The sequence below is a fragment of the Homalodisca vitripennis genome, chromosome X (assembly GCF_021130785.1).
Source record: "Homalodisca vitripennis isolate AUS2020 chromosome X, UT_GWSS_2.1, whole genome shotgun sequence".
Taxonomy (NCBI): domain Eukaryota; kingdom Metazoa; phylum Arthropoda; class Insecta; order Hemiptera; family Cicadellidae; genus Homalodisca; species Homalodisca vitripennis.
The window spans coordinates 142,660,068-142,676,607 of NC_060215.1; the positions used below are offsets into that span (position 1 = coordinate 142,660,068).

A 16,540-nucleotide genomic window follows, 5' to 3' on the forward strand; every position below is an offset into this window, starting at 1 on the left:
CACATGGTCAATAATAAAACAAGACGTCATTAGTAAATCACAAAAGTAGCGGTAGTATTTAGAAACATCTGACTGTTAAAATTTAAATTTAAAAAGTCTGTTCCAAGATAAACAATAATTTTATGTTGGTCTAATTTTTTGTCAGTACAATTAATGTAACGACAATTTTGTTATTTTAATTTATAGAAGGTTTAGAAGTCATTCTATTAACTATTACTCTATCTACTTTGTTTAACAAACTGTACTTTTTTACAGTTATGAATTTCCCAGAAATATTGAATATTCACTATGTGTTAGTTATCAAATCCTATCTAACGGTCGTGTAAAAACTAATAGATTATACACACTGTACCACGCAAAATGTCAGAAAGTACAATACAGGAATAAAACATATTAAATTAATTGAAGATTCTTGAGATGGTGAAGACATGAATTCAAATAAGATGCTCTTTATTTTATATAAATCCTCCCTTTCTATAATTTAAGTATGAGAGTGTGGTAGTTTTATAAAAAATTAAATATTCTCCTTAGTTTTGAAATAATTACTAGTTTGTGTTTGTCAAGGAAAGAGCATTTCTCTGGACATATGCCATCGTTCAGTGAGTGACACAGAAACCATAACACTACGTTTCGAGATCTGAAATCTAATCTCTTCCTCAAGTGGATAATTAACCTATAACTATACAATCTATGTTAAAAAGAAACAAAACGTACCAGAGCGTTGTAAAACGCACAAGTCATGAATCTCAATAGTCATGTTTTGAGTATCAACTCCTTGCACACTATCTCTAAAACACGCCCACAAACTTTTAATAAAAGAGTAACATTAATTATATTTTAATTATTTAGGACGGTTTCAATAATTATGTAGTGTTCAGAACACTAATTATTGAAACTTGTCTTAAGGGTTTTATTAAGTGTTTTATTGAAGTTTTATTTATTATTTATGATTAGTTTATTTTTAACTTAGATTGTAACGTAATCTCAAAACGTAGCGTTATTGATTTCTTGTATAACTAAACGACGGGAAATGTTTGGAAAATCACAATTCCTTCGCAATAAATAAGTATGACAATTTTCTCTAGGTGTTTAAATATTTCATTTTAAACAAGTGCCCTCGCCAATCAGGGAAATCTGATAAAGTGCCCTCCCTGATGCTGGTTCTAGTGCGATAACAACGTTTGCTACCTCACGATAAACTCGGCGCTCTGCATTATTTTGGAACCAACAAGGAAATCATTGAAACCAGCGATGCATATTCGTGCTGATAGGAAACTTCACTGATAAACAGTCGGTATGAAATGTGTTCGCGAAAAGGGTGGGAGAGAAAGATTACGTCACAGAGATCGCAGGCTATAAAGAGAGAGAGAGATAGAGAAACACACAGCCTTGTGTGTGTGACAGAGAGGGCAGTACCTTACATCTGCGAAGCCCACATAGTGCAACAGATGATTAAACTAGAACAGCTGATCGCCTCCTGTGGTTTGTTTCTTGATTACAGCAACAATGACTGTTGAAGTGTAAGTCAGATGGGTGTGGACAGCCTCTTTTAGATTATGAACCTCATTAATTAAAAGTAAGTAGATATAATTTTTAATTGTGACAAATACAATAATTAAAGCTGTCACTTGTATTTCTTACTATTGAACAGGGACAAAATGTCATGACCTAGTTTTTAACTTGGCATGGTCTTTAATGTGCTTTATCAAAGTTTCTTCAATGCAATTGATAAATTAATGTCTGATTTATACGAAACTAACTCTGTAATGTACTAGCCAAGTTCATTTTTTTAATTTTCAGGAATTTCATTGGGTTTTGAATAAACCTTATTTTATAAGATTACTCAAACTGAAATTCATGGATTATAAACAAACAATATATCTTATCTGACCCACTTATCAAAGCCGCAACTTGGCAGTGATACTTATTACATCTCCCTCTCTCCCATACATTTTGCATTAGAATAATTTAAAATGGAAGTTAGAATATTAGGGTATAACTAAATGCACTCTGGTTTTGATTGAGTTGATTTTCAGTCAAGTTTTGTTGATCACTCCATGAATATTTATGGACCAATATTAATGTTAGACAATTTTATAAGGAAAACAGGTGAAGCAAGAACATGGCTCCCGGGTTCTAGGAATCTGTCAATTTCCCATTATCGTCCATTTCCCGGAATAATTATAACTTTCTTATTTACTGTAAAATTAAAAGAGTAAAAATGTTGAGTTTTAACATTGTTCTAATAATCACTAAGCATCTTGTCCTTCCAAATTTCTTGTGTGTTTAAACTCTCTGCAATAAATTTATTGTTGATTATCCATGCTTAGTTATACATAGGATATTGTTATTTCATCTCTGCCAGTCAGGTTTTTACTGGATTAACATTTAATGTAATATATCTTGATCTAATATTTTATTGAAGCTTTGGTGACAATGTCAATGCATTTTAACGATGTTATAATGACTAATAAAGATTCTTGATTCTGCAAAACTACAAGCCGAAACCTTGATAATTATGAAACAAGCTACTTCCATTCAATACATACTAGTTGCAAAGAAAAATAAAATCTTGACAAAAAATTTCAAATATTGAAGGAAATTACTTCTAATGTTTGTCCTGTAAGTAATCAACTGATTAAAGATTATAATTTAGCCACAAATGTTCAAAACGTTATTAGAAAATTATTAATGTTAGATTATGAGATTGAAAACTTTTATTTTAATATTATAAAATAAAATTTTTTGTAATTCTGTATTTATGGATTTATGAATAGATACATCATGGGTATTTTTCATTGTTGTTGGGTGTTCTTTGTGATTATTTTTCAGTGTGCTCACTTTCAAAATATTTTACTGAGGCTAATTGATAAATTATTTTTGAATGTCAGTTAGTAATTTACTGATTAATTAAAAAAAATACCTATCAATATAGTAAGAGTGTAAAGAAATGGTGAGTCTTATGATGTCTTAATCAGTAAATAATATTTTTCAGATAACAATTGATGAATAATGGCAGCTGATATATTTAAAAGCATCAAAAAAGAAGAATTTTCAAAGGTGCTCAGTGTGCTTGAGCAAGACTGGCCTAAACATTTCCTTGTAAGTAAACAAGTAATAGCTATTAAAATATTTGACTTCTTCAAAATGTAATGATTATTACTGCATTCAAATGATTTATAAAATCTCTTGTTAATCATTTTACTTTTTTTCTAAGTTCGTGTAATTGTTTCCAAACAGCCATATAGTTTCTTTATTTAAATTAACTTTTCATTGTTACTGGTACTAATTTTCTATTGTTAAACAGGAATATTTAACATGGGAAATTAATTATTATAACAAAAATGATTGAAATGATCATCTGGCCTTTTTAAGTTTGGAAACTCCGTAGAGTACACTGCTTATGCAGGAACATAGCTATGCATTTCTCTTTGTTTTCTTATATTAAATTCTGTTGTAGTTCCTCAGATAATTAGTGTTTAGGAATTACAAGAAAACTGTTCAACATAGGAGCACTAACTTTACGTTTATGGAGACTTTAAAGCTTTGTATGTTCTGTTGCAGTTACATCAGATAATAACGACATTTAGGGAATACAAGGAAGCTGGTTCAACATGGGAGCAATACCTTTACGTTTATGGAGACTTTAAAGCTTTGTATGTTCTGTTGCAGTTACATCAGATAATAACGACGTTTAGGGAATACAAGGAAGCTGGTTCAACATGGGAGCAATACCTTTACGTTTATGGAACCGTTGAATCAGGGGTATATTTAAACATTATATCGTCAAAGGTAAGTCGCAAAATTAATGTGTATCCATCTATCGAATCTGAAATGTTGTTTTTTCTGCAAAGTACATAAATATATTAAGAAAAATACACTAATCACTTTTACTGCATGGAGTTTGAATACATTTTAACCACCAACATGTTATGTGTCAATATTTATTAATTACTTTTATAAAATATAAAATTTGTACCTATGGACCTTAAGTTAGATACGAGAACAGAACACTCTCATTTCTGTGTTGTGTTGAGGATTCTAGTTTGCAAACTTCATTCCATTAACTGTATGTATCACATACTTTGTAAATAATGTGAGCATGTCCATGTGTATTTTTTTTCAAGCACAACAACCAATTTTCTACCATTACTGCTTCTGTGCCTAATGGAACAAACCATTAGGAATTTTAGAGGACTTAAAAAAGGCAGGCACCTTTCTGAAGTATCATATGTAATATATTTTCGAGAGCGAATGATGCCTGGGCTGTTTGGTTTGTAGTGAGTGATATTGCACTCACAAGCACTCTACCCAAGTTCTGACAGTGCATTATCTTTCCCCATAAAGAGAAATAAGAAGTCTCTGGTTTATAGTGCTCATAAAATAAAATCAAATCACTTTCCCACTTCTCAATCCAGTTTTTTTACGTTGCTTTAACGTTTATTCTTGTGGTAAGAGGTTTTATGTTATGAATTATCGTTATATACATTAATTCCTATCTAAGAGAATATTTTATTTCCTTCGCTAGTACTTAGTCAGTTGTTCGGAGCTTCCCTCTACATTTAACCATATTTTTAATGTCATGTCATTAGTTAATGATAAGAAAAAATTATCAGAGTGAAACAAAAGGCTAGGAACACACTTCTTGAAAAAGTTGGAGTCGTAAAAGTGATTTTCTTTTATGGTCATGAGGATAACACAATAGATAAGGAAATATGGGTGCGATAGTGTATCTTAGACTGATAATAGCACATTAGTGTAATTCATTACCTCGGTGGGGATTACATTAGCCATTAACATTAAGCCATTAACAGCATTAGCTATTAGTAAATTCCTGTTGATTTTATATCAGCAACATTAGATAAAAAGCAGGTTAATACAAATTAAATAGTGGTGATTGGATGCAACAGCATGGCTGCTAGCAGAAGATAGGAAGATGGTGCGATTTTATAAATAAAAAAGAAATCGTTTTTGCATTCTTTGCCTTAAAATATTTGTAAAATATACTTATTGCGTGACAATATATTACATTGTATTGCAGTAGTCAACAATACCAATTTTTACAGTATTTATCTTAAAAACTAAATCCATTCACTTGACTTTCCATACAGCTGCATCATGCATGCAGGCACACATTCATACACATACAAAGAAACAAAATTCAAAATTCGTGGGATCAACCCCCAGGATTGCAACACTGCCGCGAATATCAATTCCAAGTGTGCTCCATGAACTCCCCAAATGAGTAAAAAGCACAAGACACCAGGTAGTTTTAATTTGGTTTTAAATTTGTTTGGAATTGTTTCTAAATTTAGTGTTTCAGGGTGATTGTTAATGAATTTGATCCCAGCTTGAGAAGGGAGGCATTCAAATGCTGCTGTTCTATGCTGTCGGGCTCGAAAGTGCTTCCAAGCTCTTGTCTCATATCTGTGTATATCACTACCCTGTGTCAATATACACTGAAATCAACAGTAAAATAAAGTCTCTAAAATATACAAGCTGGGTAGAGTTAGCAATTAGAGCTCCCTGAGGCACTTTGACATGACTCTCTGATGTTCAATTTTGCGATGATTCGAACAGCTTTCTTTTGCAGTCTGAATGCTCTTTCCAAGTTTGATATGGCACAACTGCCCCACAGAGAAATTCCGTACAACAGGTATGGAAATATTAATCCATAGTAAGCCATCATTTGCACTACTTATTTTAATGAATGGCCAATTAACAGCCCTTTGACATTTAGGGCTCTCAAATTCTATAGCATCTACAAGAATATAAAGAAGATCAGGTAAGGGTTAATTTGGGAAAGGCTGATTGAGTAGTCAGCAGAGGGATCCGAATCTCCCGAGGAGGTCTATCCTCAGCAGCAGTCTATGTAGGATCCAACCATGAAGCTAAAACTCTATAACAAGGTTCAAGATAGTTACCAGTTATAAAATCAAATTATTTTTATTCCATTTTAATATAAATCAGTAAAAGAATAGATATAAGTGTCATCCGGAATGTAAGGTCTGATTTCTTATAAAAAATAAATAACAGATTCTTCAAAAAACTTTATCCCTGTATTTTTCTTTATTTTTCAACATGGTATCCATCTTTGTTTAAAAATTTGTCATAACGTTCTATGAGCTCTTGAATGCCGATGTTGTAGAAGTCTGCTGCCTGTAAGGATAACTAGTATTTAACTACTTCTTTCACCTCGTCATTAGTGTTGAAGCGCTTCCTGTCGATAAACTCCTGGTAGGTAGTGAAACAATTGTTAAGTCGCTTGGCACCAAATCTGGGCTGTACGGCAGATGGACAATCTGTTCCCGACCAAATGCTCTGACGAGATTTTGGGTTTGGATGGCAAAGTGGGGTCTGGCGATGTCATGCAACAATAGAACTCCAGATGTCAAAAGGTCACGTCGCTTATTCTGTATTGCACATTGAAGTTTAGTCAGAGTCTCGTAATAAACCACTGCATTTATTGTTCTTCCTCATTCCATAAACTTGTCTAACGAATATTTGTCCTTGAAGGTGCATGGAGTTCATTTCACACAAGAATATGGGATAGAAAGTGGGATATTAGTAAAAAGTATGGAAAAAGAGGATAGTAAATGTAAAAAATTTACAGGATTAAATTATGCAGGTTACAAATAAATTAGTGCAATATGTTTAATTTTATTTTCTGTTTTAGACGTACAGTCGAATGAATGTCTATACTGCAAGTTCTGACTTGACAGAAATGAAGAAAGCTTTAATGGAAACACATATAATTCCTTGGGGTCAAGAAAACTTTCTTTTTGAAATTATAGACAGTAGATTTCTCAGTGTGATGCAAGAAGTATTTGCAACAAAGCATGGGAAGTTTGAAGTCTCTAGCAACAATATGTTTTTTTACCCTTCCGACAAAGAATTACATATTCAGTAAGTTTGTCCATATATTATTGAAATGTAATATTGTCCATAGTGAAATTTTATTAAGCTGTATAATTAATTAATGTGCTTTGTTTCTAATATAGATTTAATAGTTTTATAGTTCAATTTCTGGCAGTACTTATGAATTAATAATTTTTATAGTTAAACCGACAATCATTTATAAATGTATGCATTTCTTGTGAGGCTCATTTAACTAATATCATCACCTTCCCATTTGTTTTGATTCATAAAAACTACTGCTATCCGAAGCTGTCAACCCTGCTAACTTAAGTGAAATATTAAGTCTCATGGGTATTTCTTTTTGACAATTGTTATTTTCTTATAAAAGAACTGTTGTCATTACTACTTTTCAAGGTGACAGATCTGTATTTTACTCATTTTCTTAAAACACTTTTCTAAGAGACTAATTCTAGTTTGTTCTCAATAAAGAGGGAAAACTCTGAACACCCCCAAGATTGCAAACTATTCTGAGGAACACATTAAACATTGCTGAGGAAACTTTAAGACAGTATACGCAAATACCCGAAACACAATCACAGCAAAATCAATTGAAACGCAGCCAGCTATTTCTAAGTCCAAAGAATAATTGAAAGTATGAAACCCAAAACTTCTTGTGGATGAAATTTCCTTAAAAGTTGTAAAATAGTCCACAATATGGGATCAATATAATGCTACAATAGGTCATCTTGGCCTGGGGCGGTGCCTCCGCAGCTGTCTTGGAGCCGCTGGCTGTCACTCAGAGGGTAATTATTAAAAATTAAAAAAAGGGAGCAGATGCCCGGATGAAATACTGCAAATTGAGTTTCCAGTTCTTACTATCCAACAATTGTTTATTAAAACTTTCCTAATGCACATAAATAATAATAAAAATAATTTATTTTTCAATGTTCGGCACGAGTATCCGACACAAAATCGAATTAATTTTGGATTCTTCACTCCTAGACTAATTAATAATATTGACAAAACAAATTCTATCTTTCTTTTGTATATAATCTATAGAAATTTACCCAATGATATATTAGAGGCTGATAGGATTAGTGTCCCCACATACGGTAGGAGGGTGAGTGAGTTTTTAATAGGCACAGGAGTAGATGCAGTGGAGGCATTCTTGCATTGGCATTACACTTAGTCATATATTGTCTTGTGCGTTTGTATGTATGTGTGGATATGTGTATAAAATGTATATAAGAATGCTTATTCCGGTTCTTTCAGACCTCAACTGTAAATTTTAAATACACGCAGACCACCTTATAGGCTTTTGTGTCAACAAACAACAAATACAAACATTTTAAATATATTATTCTGCTGATGCTACTACAGTCACTTACATTCTCCATAGATTTGAGACTCTACAATTTTAAATAAGAAATGTATAAGAATCATCAATTTATTAGTATAAATAATGAATTATTTAATCCGAGAAAAAAAGTCAATTAAAATCAAAATCGTTGTTAGTTTATAATTTGATTTAGTACTATGGATTAAACCAACCACAATTATAACAATTATAAAAGAGCTGACTACTTTAAACAATTAGAAAGTGAAAGAATGTATTAATCCATTCAAATTGACTACTATGTAACAGCCAAATCAAGTTGAAATAGATTTAAGCTGTTATTTTTGTAATAGTATTGTACAGTTAGTTATTCATGGATAATTAAGATACCAACAGACTGATAAAGGTACTCGTCCCATATTGTAAATTCAAGATAGCAGCCAAAGTTATAATGTAAAAAAAATGTATTTACACTAAATAATCAATTATTTTTACCTAACAATGTGAAAAATACTTGAGGTAGGAATAAAATTCTCACTGCATTCCAATACTATAGTCATTTTTTATAAATAATTTGGTATATTTATTGCTGGATATTTTATTAATGTTTTATGTATTTTTGTATGCATATGAGTGAGTAGTTATGGTTTGTGTTGTATTTAGACCACTTCCAGAAGATGTTTACATTGAAAAGTTGGATGAATCATATGCAGCTGAAATGGACAAAAATTGGCCTCACAGGACACCAGGCTCAGAACTGGTTCACCAGCACAACCTGCGGTATAACTTCGGATTGGGTAAGTTATTTAAGAACCAGAAGATTTGGTTTGTAGCTGGTTTATACCTTCCAGCTGAACCTACACTGGGTACAGCAAAAACCGATGTGTCACTTAAATCTGGGCAACCTTATGGATGTTCAGGAGCGGCACATCACTAACCGCAAATATCGAGATTCTGGGGTGCAAGGGTAGATTGATAGGTCTAGTCTACTGCAGGGGATGACTTTTGGAGTTCATGGGGTCCCAAGTGTTAAAAGGCAATTGCTAGTATAGACATAAGGGAGTATTACCTCTGCTCGCTTTGAATGCAGAGGCTGGTATAGAGCTGGCCTCTTCTTTCAAGGAGAAATGACTGAGATTAATGCCCAAAATCCTTCCTCAACAGGAGGCAGCCCCTAACTCAACCTTATCTATCCAGAATATCCTGTCACTCCAGAAGCAGCGCAAAGGTCCTTTTAGGAGTAAGTAAAATTTCTCAGCTTCTTGTCTTAAAATATAAAAAAATATATAAGGATCTGAAAAAGTTCTCAGGAAGGGTTCAGATTGCAGAATTATGCAATTAATAGCCAATTAATCTTAAATTTAGCAAAGAAAATACAACCTAAATTCAAATACACATTAAGTAAGGTAATCAGTAATTTACCAGCGATATTTTATCTTGCTGATTTTAATTTCGAACAACCAATAATGGGTAGCTCTGTTTTCTGTTGTTTCTTGTATAATTTATCTCTATAACAATTATCAACAGTACGACATCTTTGTTTTGTTAATAGTCTCTTTAACTCATTGGCAATTAAGTTTTACTTTGATTCAAAAATAACTTGTATCACTTTAAAGGAAGGCCAGTCATATGAACAGTTCAAGAAGCACATCAGTAGTTGGTCTTGAGCGTTTCAGAATCCTCACATTTAATGGAGGAGGCTATAGCTTGACCTGATGCAAAAAGGACTGGATGTGCTTGTACAAATGGTTTCTTTAAAATATTTATCTATAACTTATATTTAAAAAATAAGTTGTGTAAGTAGATCACATAATTTTATTTTGTTATGTATTATATTACAATTAATTATAACTTCTATATCAATATAATAATATTGTTATGGATTTATATAACTAATGTTTAGATTCTACGTATCTAGGATATTAAAATAAGATAATGGTTTCCAGGTTAAGTGTTAGAGAGGGCTTCTTAGCTCTAACTTCGCCGGTTAAAATAAGACATTCTTTACTTTTTTTTTTAAATCATTTATGTCTTTTGTACATATGCATGGTGCTTGATAATGTAAAATAAATTAATGAAAATAAAAAGAACGTGGTTATTAAAATAGAATGATGTATTAATTATAATTAATTAAATAAATAATTGAAATGTGGAATTGAAACTGTCTGTGTGGTTATATGTTATAATGTCTCAATACATATTTAGTTAATAAATTTACAAGTTTAATTAACTTTCAATTATTTAAGAAACACAACACCAGTATGCACAAGTTTTAGAATCCATTAGAACAAATTTACGTTACAAAATGTACTAATGAATTTTTTAATAAAAAACACTCTGTAGTTAATATTTCTAGAAGAAAGGTCTGATCAAGAATTGTTATTATTTCACTATTCTAATATTAAATGATGTTTATGTGTCACATGAAGATAAGATAACTAAGAGTTGGTTGGTTCCCAGAGCAGTCCTGTCAGCTGATAATATGCTTATCTCTTGTGGGATCACTGACCTAAATCTCCAAACAATATAACCTACAATATGGAGAACATCCTATGTTCATTCATTACTGCAGTTCAAAAGCAAATGACAAATGTCATACTAGATCTTCTGTGATAGAACAATTCTATTCAAGGTCAATGTATGACTGGTAGAACAGTTACTTTTAAGAACTAGCCAATGGATTAATTAGAAGTATAATGAAATGTGTGGATTTTTCTAGGTATTTTCAGAAGAAGTGATAAGAAACTGTTAAGTTCATCATTAAGTAACCACACGGGAGGTGTGTTTGTGTTGTACACTGACCAGGAGTGTCGAGGGAAAGGGTACGCTGCGATTGTGGTACAACACATGGTGCAAGAGTGCAGGAGGCGTGGCAGGATACCCTTCTGCACAGTCATCATCGGCAACAAGCCTTCTGAGCGTCTATTCACAAAACTAGGCTTTGAGCGGTTTACTTTAGCCGATTATATTATTCCACTAAACAATGGACAGTAATACCAATATAGATTATTGTAAGACCTGAATTAAGTGTGGAAATTAGTTGAACATTACGTGTTTTGAGGTAGATTACCCCAGTCTTTAAAGTGGTATAAACCAAAATGTATAGTAAAGTGTAATTAATGCTGCAATTTTAAACTGAAGGCATGATGTTTGAAAACAAATAATTTATGGCCAGAAAACCACCACTTTTAAAAGAATCCTTGGAGTGTCTCCATTCTTGGAGGTCCTTGTCAGTTGTGACATGCAGGGTAGTGCATATGTCAGTTTCCCTATAAATTGGGATATTTTGTGTCAATAGGTTGGTAGCAATGTTAAGTTGGCAGCAACACAAAGTAAGTTTATTCTTGTCTGTTTCAGTAGCTAGTGTAAAGTGTCACTCTTTGCATCCGTTATTTGTTTGTGTTTTTAAAATTCTTATAACCCAACGAGTTTACATGCTTCAGTTGTGGTAGAAGCATAATAAAAATACTGCTATAATAATTGAAGAATTTAGTGGTAAATATCCAGGTGTTGTGATACCCACTCGACAGAATATGCAGGAGTTAAATAAGAAATTTCAAAAGACAGGAAGCGTTTTAAATGCCCCAACGTGTGGTTGTCCACGATCAGTTTGCAACGAAAAAAACCAGCTGACAATTGCTCAAGCTTTTGTAGCCAATCCCAGTAAAGCAATTAAAATTTATGCTGTACCGTCCATCTTTATTCCAAGGGCTTCACAAGGATGATTCCGATTGGCGATTGGAATTCTGTGAGACAATAATTATCTGCTCAGAAGCTGATCCAAATTTTTTGCGATAGATTTTGTAGTATGATGAGGCATGTTTAAAACTAAATGGATGTGCTAATTGGCATAACTGCATGTACTGGATGGATATAAATCCTCATAACGTAATCCAAGCAGAACTCAATATGCCTGGTGTTATGGTATGGGGAGGTATTTCGAGTACTGCACTGATTGGTCCTTATTTTCTTCAAGGAAATGTTAACTCAGAAAGTTACTTATGGTTGCTGCAAGAAGTAGTAGTTCCCGAGCTCAGACACAATCCTGTTTTCAATATTCATTCGCTCATCTGGCAACAAGATGGTGCCCCAGTACATTTCGGTATGCAAGTTCGAGATTTTTTAAATAACACATTTAATGAATGGATTGGCCTGCGCGTTCACCAGATCTGACCCCATATGATTTTTTACTGTGAGGTACTATGAAGGAGACTGTGTATGTTTCAAAACCACAAAATCTTGAAGAACTCAGTAACCTAATTAGAAATGAACTTGAACTTGTATATAACAATAAACCTTTATTGCTAATAATTTGTAATTCTGTTCTCAGTCGTTGTATGAAGTGTATACAAAATCAAGGTGGACATTTCGAACAACTGCTATAACATTGTATGGTAATATGTAAGTAATTTCATATAATGGGTTTGTTTTCTTGCCTAAAAGTGTTTTATTCAATTAATCTATAACACCTTTAAATTTTTCTTCTGGGGAAACTGACATATGCGCCACCCTGTATAATGAGAAATGTGTGTCCCATTTACATAGATCGTATTATTACAGTGAACCAACAATTTAAAAATGTAAATAATGAAATGTAAATGTTCTTCAGACAGCAAAATGTCTTTTTACATTTCATCTTGTTGCTAGGAGATGGCATTCTATGTTTTGAAACTACATAAACCAAAAAGGCGATCAAGGTAATAATCTATAATGTGACTGAATTTTTTTCCGGAGACAATACGTAATGGATGTTATAAAAAAGGTAAGAATACCCACATCAACAGGCTTTGCTGAGGTTGCATGCAAAATGTCAAATGTACAACTAATATCAGATATATAGTCAGAGATATAGACAGACAATCATAGAGAAGAGAAATTGACACAAAAATCATGTTCAGCCAAATTTCGTGGTAGACATGCACCATCATAGAGCACATTCTTGCGTATTGTGTAGAAATGAAATTTCATGCAAAATTTTAATTCTACGGATGGAATCTTGCCACACGATACATTAAAATTTTTGTTCATTAAGTTAGGTATTATAGCAGTTTTTAAATATTAAAAGTTCTGGTGAGCAAGGGAGGGTACTGCTGAAATCAAAGATTGTCACAGAATTTTTAACATTAACTTTCCGCTCTATTATGCTTTTGTTTTACTCTATGAAATAAACATGCCATATGCTCAGATCACATATGATTGTAGTTTCTTTACAAATTTATTTATTCTTCTATTTTCTCTTTGCCATCATAGTTACCCATAAGACCAATGTCAAAATATTCGCTAACACTCAGCCAAATCCCATGGAGTGACATGCACCTTCATCGAACTTGCTGTTGCTTGTATACAAATGAAGCTTGATACAAAATTTAAAGTCTGAAGGCCATTTTATTTTTGAGATATCATGCAGCCAAATAGACGGACAGACTGGCAGAAATAAAATTTTCCCAGCTTCTCAAGTGATAGGCTTCCTAAAGGTCAGCCAATTAGTGATAATTTACTTCTGTGAGAATTTAAATATTAGTCATCATAATTTTTGTTAAATATATGTGCATTATTATCTTGTCATGCAGATGTATGTAATCATTATATATATATATATATATATATATATATATATATATATATATATATTTAAGTAACCGGTGATTATAGAATATATAAGATATTTGTATTTCTCTCTCTGTATAATAAACAATTGTACATTATTTTAAAATGTTGCAAAGTTTGATTATTTTGTCCCAACATTTGTCAGACATTCTAGTTAACAAATCAAACCATAAAAGCTAACTTTATCATCAAGCTGAATTGGATCATAAAAAGCAAAATTAGTTGCGTGAAATATAATGGGATGAATGTGTAGTGCTTATAAGTCTGCTGGTAAATTAGATAAAATTTGTAATTAATATATATAGAACCATGTAATTGAGATGAATTTCAAAACACTTCAAAACATGTTTTTCTCATGTCAATTAATATATAGTACATCTAGTTAGGTTTCTGAATCAATAAGCAAGGGTTGATTTTCAACTGCTTAGAGATATGTGGCTAAATCGGGTATCAAACCTTCTTCATTACTCAGAACATTTTTTGTGTATTTTTGTATTTTATATTCTAAATGCTTTATAAAAACTAAAAATTCAATGTCAATCAATTAAATTTAGTCACAGGTTCTATTGTATCTATCCCCCAATTGCCATAATAATTTGTCAGGTTTGAGCATACGTCGTGGTTGGGGGGGGGGGTGTAGACGTGGTCATGTGGGGGGTAGCTTTGATGGAGGAGGGGGTGTTTGTTGTTGGGAAGTGGTGTCGGGGGTGGATATGACCTGTCAACTCAATATGTTATTTGGTAGGATGTAATTTACATTATTGTGAGCTCTATTCAGTACTTTAATTGTAAATCTAAAAGAAATAAGTTTATTTAATAAAAGTTCAGTATGATATTTCCAGTTAGGATTTTTAGCAATATTCACTCAGAGATTTATGAGAATTAAGGAAATGTATTCCAAAATGTTTTTCTAAACACTTGGTTTTTGGTTATTTCCAGCTTTGAAATGGTATTATACTAGATTAGAAAAACAGTTGCCCCTAACAATGACTGAATCTGGAGGAACACCAAGTACCTCGTTTTTCAATGATGACGTGAAATTAATAATGGTCCCCTCTTTTCTATTTTTTATTTACAATTCTCAGTATATCAGTGCAAAGGCGGTAATCTCTATATTAGATTGTTTTGAAATGAGAAGCTGAGGATTTACTCATTTTAAGACCAAGACAGATCACAGTAAATATCTGCAGTAGTCTGCAACCTGTCCAAAACAATGCCATATCATTTACAAAAGAAACAAGTGCAAATTCTGTATTTGTGGTTTTTATTAAACCCAAACTGTTCATCAAAAAAGCTCAAAAAACTTTGACAATTTCGAGTGAACAGCGCTTTCAAACATTTTGGATATATTACTTAATAATGAAATGGGTCTGTAATTGGTAATTTCACTTAGAGAATCATTTTTGTAAATAGGTTGAAACTTTTGAAAGTTTAAATGCTATGTAAATGTCCCTACATAAATGATGTTTGATTATTCAATTATTAAATACTGGATTAATTAAATTAGCAGAATATTTCAACAGTGTACTTGGAATATTATTTCAATCCGAAGACATAATGTTATTAAATCTTAAGATTACATTTTATTTCTGGATTGTTAAAATTTAAAATGTGTAATGAACTTTGGGATTATATATAATCCAAGACTCAGAATTTCAGGTATTTTCGAATTATTAATAAAATGAGTATTAAATTGCTCAGTAATTTATAGTGGTTCATAAATCTTTTTATTTTGAAAGCAGGATTAAGGAAAAGTAAGCAGTTAACACTCTGTTTAGTGAAATGCCCAGTCTTCATTATACAGAATAGAATAAAATTAAGAATATTTTAATTAATACTTTTAAAGTTTCAATTTAATATTTATGGTAATTGTATACACTTCTAACACCAGACATTCTGATAATGTCGGATTAACTTTCATTAGATTAGTCTAATCTGCTCAAATATGTAATCCATTTTATTTATTGCATATGTTGTTTAAAAGTTACTATAATTTAAACTTATTGCAATCTAATTCTATTTCAATATTTAAGAAGAAAATATATAAATTTCAGCTTGCAGTTGAAAATGAGGGAGCAGAGACCTTAATACTAGCTGAGTCTGGCTAAGCCTGGTATTGCCCTTAATAGTCTTAAGCCCTTGCCCCCCCCCCCTTCCAGGTTACTACTTCAGTTTCTTTATCAAATTGTTAAAGAGTTTCACTTAGTTTTATAAGTTCACAAAATCTTATAACTTATTTACCTTTGTTAAATTCTGTTGTAAGTATTAAAAGTTTTAATAACCTGAATTCAACTAGATAAGATGGTTGATGGGCGCTCTGGTCCATGCACAGGCTGTATGCCCACATGGGCTAATTCTATAGTTTTTGGTTGTGTATAAAATTGAAATGAAATACTAGTAGCTTAAGTTATTCGTTATAAATCATTGTATAAGAGTAATCAACAGAATCTTTTCATATAATATTTTGTAAGATTTATTATTATTGGACATAAACTATTTATAGGCTTATATGACTAGACAACCAAAACTAATGTGTATCAGTGTAGCGGGTACAACGGTTATCGCAAGATAATCGGATCAAGCAACGTCGAGCGTGGCTGCTGCTTGGATGGGTGACCGCTGAGCGATCCTGTCCTTGCAAGCAGCCCGCCTTATAAGCCCGGGTATTAAGACCCAGCCCAGGTGCGGAAGTGGCGGGGTCTTCATACCCCAACACATGTGCCAAGCCAGAGCGTCCAC

At 32.3% G+C, this 16,540-nt stretch overlaps 1 protein-coding gene across 1 annotated transcript; it reads left to right on the plus strand.

Annotated features, from left to right (window-relative positions):
* Positions 1 to 1,380: 1,380 nt before the first annotated feature.
* Positions 1,381 to 12,187, plus strand: LOC124369949. The gene is made up of 6 exons (XM_046828153.1): positions 1,381 to 1,576; positions 2,996 to 3,102; positions 3,673 to 3,792; positions 6,677 to 6,906; positions 8,858 to 8,991; positions 10,914 to 12,187. Exons 2-6 carry the CDS (start codon positions 3,013 to 3,015, stop codon positions 11,186 to 11,188), a joined length of 849 nt encoding a protein of 282 aa, XP_046684109.1. The 5' UTR covers positions 1,381 to 1,576; positions 2,996 to 3,012; the 3' UTR covers positions 11,189 to 12,187.
* The last annotated feature ends 4,353 nt before the right edge of the window (positions 12,188 to 16,540 follow it).